This window comes from Littorina saxatilis, linkage group LG7 (assembly GCF_037325665.1).
Source record: "Littorina saxatilis isolate snail1 linkage group LG7, US_GU_Lsax_2.0, whole genome shotgun sequence".
In the NCBI taxonomy this organism is placed as follows: Eukaryota; Metazoa; Mollusca; class Gastropoda; order Littorinimorpha; family Littorinidae; genus Littorina; species Littorina saxatilis.
In genome coordinates this window covers 46618877-46623001 of record NC_090251.1, presented here as the reverse complement: position 1 = coordinate 46623001, position 4125 = coordinate 46618877, and the positions used below count along the sequence as shown (strand labels likewise).

At 40.0% G+C, this 4125-nt stretch overlaps 1 protein-coding gene across 1 annotated transcript in view; it reads right to left on the bottom strand.

Moving 5' to 3' along the window:
• Positions 1 to 2540, bottom strand: part of LOC138971624 (protein saal1-like) — a 77893-nt gene extending 75353 nt beyond the window's left edge. Inside the window, exons 1-2 of the mRNA XM_070344401.1 lie at positions 2072 to 2540; positions 629 to 821 (exon numbers count right to left, since the gene is read on the bottom strand). Coding sequence (XP_070200502.1) covers positions 629 to 802 — 174 coding nt within the window. The 5' untranslated portion in view covers positions 803 to 821; positions 2072 to 2540. The remainder of the gene's footprint in view (positions 1 to 628; positions 822 to 2071) is intronic.
• Between the last annotated feature and the right edge of the window lie 1585 nt (positions 2541 to 4125).

Sequence of the window (4125 nt, the reverse complement as noted above, 5' to 3'; positions counted from 1 at the left end):
CTGCGCATCACACTCACACTGAGTCAATACATGTTCTAACTCACTCTCCTCGACCCGTTCCTGGGCCTCTTTGCTATTATCCACCTCCTGCACATCACACTCACAGTCAATACATGTTCTAACTCACTCTCCTTGCCCCCTTCCTGGGCCTCTTTGCTATTATCCACCTCCTGCACATCACACTCACAGTCAATACATGTTCTAACTCACTCTCCTCGCCCCCTTCCTAGGCCTCTTTGCTCTTATCCACCTGAAAATCACATTCACAGTCAATACATGTTCTAACTCACTCTCCTCGCCCCCTTCCTGGGCCTCTTTGCTCTTATCCACCTGAAAATCACACTCACAGTCAATACATGTTTTGAACATGGGGGTTCTCATTTTGCACTTTTGCCTTTTCCTGGTCTGTCTTACTCTTTGTCCCATCTGCTTTCTTCATGTCTGCTACAGGTATTCCACTGTGAGCCTTGGTCTTTGTCTTAAGACATAGTCCCAGAACGCCTGGTTTGTTTTTGCTTGATTCTGAGGCAATTTTAAGTATTTTTTTGGCTTTTCTGCATGCTTTGAGTTTGAACTACACACCTGTAGACACAGACACACACACACAACACACACACATCCTGCTTACCTGTATCAGTCTCAAAAGAATTGAAAAGATCCATTTCTTGCTGATGAGAGTGCCTGTTATGAAATCAGCCATGGCTTCTGCATTGTCGCTGAACTCTGGTGGAGGTGAGGGATTGCGTGTTGGTGCTGGCGAATCATCATAACCTGATGCTGACAAATCTGTGTCTTCATCCATTTGGACTCTTGGCAACAAGCTAGAAGAGGGTTGAAAAGAATATACAGTGGACCCCCCTTTTAAGACCTCCAAAAATCAGAAAAAAATCGGGTCTAAAAAAGGAGGGAATCTTAAAATGGGGCCGGGGGTACATTTTCCATAGTTTTGAGAGAGAAATCGCGCAAGCACAGATAGTTCGCAGAATTGGTTGAATACTGATGAATTACATTTTAAAAGCTAATCACATTGCACTTTACAAACTCGCGAGTTGCTCTGCTTGGCGCGCGATTTTGCCTTGCTCATTCCGAACATTGTACTCCCGTGAAAAGTGTGCATGGGGTGGCGCAGTGGTACGTAATCTCAGTACGCCCTTTGACGCACTGAAGGCAATTCCAATGGGACATTTTGAGATGCTATGCGCCAATGGCGCAAGGCGCACTAGTAAATGAAACCCTGCTATATTTAAAAAAGCCGGATATATGACGTCATCAAAGACATTGATCAAATGTGAAAAAATTGTTCTTCTTTCTTTATTTGGTGTTTAACGTCGTTTTCAACCATTCAAGGTTATATCGCGACGGAGGGAAGGGGGGAGATGGGATAGAGCCACTTGTCAATTGTTTTTTGTTCACAAAAGCACTAATCAAAAATTTGCTCCAGGGGCTTGCAACGAAGTACAATATATTACCTTACTGGGAGCTAGAATGCAAGTTTCCAGTACAAAGGACTTAACATTTCTTACATACTGCTTGACTAAAATCTTTACAAACATTGACTATTATTCTATACAAGAAACACTTAACAAGGGTAAAAGGAGAAACAGAATCCGTTAGTCGCCTCTTACGACATGCTGGGGAGCATCGGGTAAATTCTTTCTCGTCCCAACCAATATGGGACTCCCCCTAACCCGCGGGGGGCGAAAATATTGTCTGGGGATATCGTTTGCACTTGCAGGAACTCTCATGTAAAGTTTCATGTAGATCAGTGCAGTAGTTTTCTCTGAATCGCTCTACACATAATTAATATGCACAGACAGACAAATACACCTACACCACCACCCTCGTCTCGATTCCCCGTCTATGTTAAAACATTCAGTAAAAAACTTGACTAAATGTAAAAGCCCAACTTTTGAATTTTTGTTGATCAATGTTAATGTAAACAACATTTCAAATGTCATAGTTGACTGCTATCTGCTGATTCAAACAAAAATCTCAAACCCCCTACACCTCACATGTTTCTGAGAACAACCCAAACATACATTTGTTAAGTATCTATCATCAGATACATCACCTTTAGGATTTTGAGGAACGAATTTTTAGCTGAGCTAGTCAACGAGAAACTCCAATGTTTTTCACAGAAGCATGGGCGCCGCCATATTTGTAGTTGGAGTAGTCTCCCCTCCTTCACGCACTTTTCCCACGCACATTTCCATTTCTACTTCTGTTTTCTTGCGACGTGCTTTTATTTATTTTTACACCCCGTTATTTGAAAATCGACAACAGTGAGACATGACACACATCAGCAGTTTTTATTTACAGAGTTGTATGATCCAGTCACTATTGAAAACACAGATTGTTCCATACAGTCTCTGATAACCAAAGTGAACCCAGGACCCCAGTTTCACTATCACTCTTTCTCCTTCGTTTCATAGAATGGTGGGAGTAAAGAAATATCGGTTCTCAAAAAGTCTACTGTACCAATGTAAATTCCAGTTATATAACATTAATCTCACAAACAATCTGAGAATAAATGCACAATTATTGGCTTATGTACGTATAGTTTTGTGTGTGCCCGTGTGTGTGTGTGTGTGTGTGTGTGAGTGTGTGTGTCACTGTGTGAGTGTGTTTGTGTGTGTGTGTGTGTGTTTGTGTGTGTGTTTGTGTGTGTGTGTGAGTGTGTGTGTGTGTGTGTATGTGTGTGTTTGTGTGAGAGAGAGAGGGAGGGAGAGAAGAGGTAGGTGGGGGTGGCAGGGGGTTTATTTTCATTTTTACATTTAGTCAAGTTTTGACTAAATGTTTTAACGTAGAGGGGGGAATCGAGACGAGGGTCGTGGTGTATGTGCGTGTGTGTGTCTGTCTGTCTCTGTGTGTGTGTGTGTGTGTGTGTGTGTGTGTGTGTGTAGAGCGATTCAGACTAAACTACTGGACCGATCTTTATGAAATTTGACATGAGAGTTCCTGGGTATGAAATCCCCGAATGTTTTTTTCATTTTTTTGATAAATGTCTTTGATGACGTCATATCCGGCTTTTCGTGAAAGTTGAGGCGGCACTGTCACGCCCTCATTTTTGAACCAAATTGGTTGAAATTTTGGTCAAGTAATCTTCGACGAAGCCCGGACTTCGGTATTGCATTTCAGCTTGGTGGCTTAAAAATTAATTAATGACTTTGGTCATTAAAAATCTGAAAATTGTAAAAATAAAAATAAAAATTTATAAAACGATCCAAATTTACGTTCATCTTATTCTCCATCATTTTCTGATTCCAAAAACATATAAATATGTTATATTTGGATTAAAAACAAGCTCTGAAAATTAAATATATAAAAATTATTATCAAAATTAAATTGTCGAAATCAATTTAAAAACACTTTCATCTTATTCCTTGTCGGTTCCTGATTCCAAAAACATATTGATATGATATGTTTGGATTAAAAACACGCTCAGAAAGTTAAAACAAAGAGAGGTACAGAAAAGCGTGCTATCCTTCTTAGCGCAACTACTACCCCGCTCTTCTTGTCAATTTCACTGCCTTTGCCATGAGCGGTGGACTGACGATGCTACGAGTATACGGTCTTGCTGAAAAATGGCATTGCGTTCAGTTTCATTCTGTGAGTTCGACAGCTACTTGACTAAATGTTGTATTTTCGCCTTACGCGACTTGTTTTCTTTCTCTTTGAGACCTTCAACTAAATGTATTCTGTCCGTAAGGAAATGAATTTTAACATGAGTTGTCGATAAAGGACAGCGAATAACGGCGGTCTACTGACAAGAAACAAAACAATAAAGTTTATGAACCGATCGATTGAAAGAGTGAAAATCAGTTTTGAAGAGGGGGCGTTTCAAAACATAAAAAGTCCATGTCAAGTTTTGGGGCACTTAATTGTTCATACTGTAGCAATAGTGCAAATCTTCAGAACTGTAAAGTAATAATCAAGTTTCATTTTGTCGTTTTGACAGATTTCATAAATAGGCTTTAACGCATCAATGTGATCCTGCCTTTTGGTGATCGGTTTAATTAGACATCAGATAATCAGACAATATTGTTCGTCTGCGTAATTCTAGCATTTTGCCATTTTAAAACTTGACTTGATAACACAGCTGACTCAGTGTTATTGTTTTGTTCA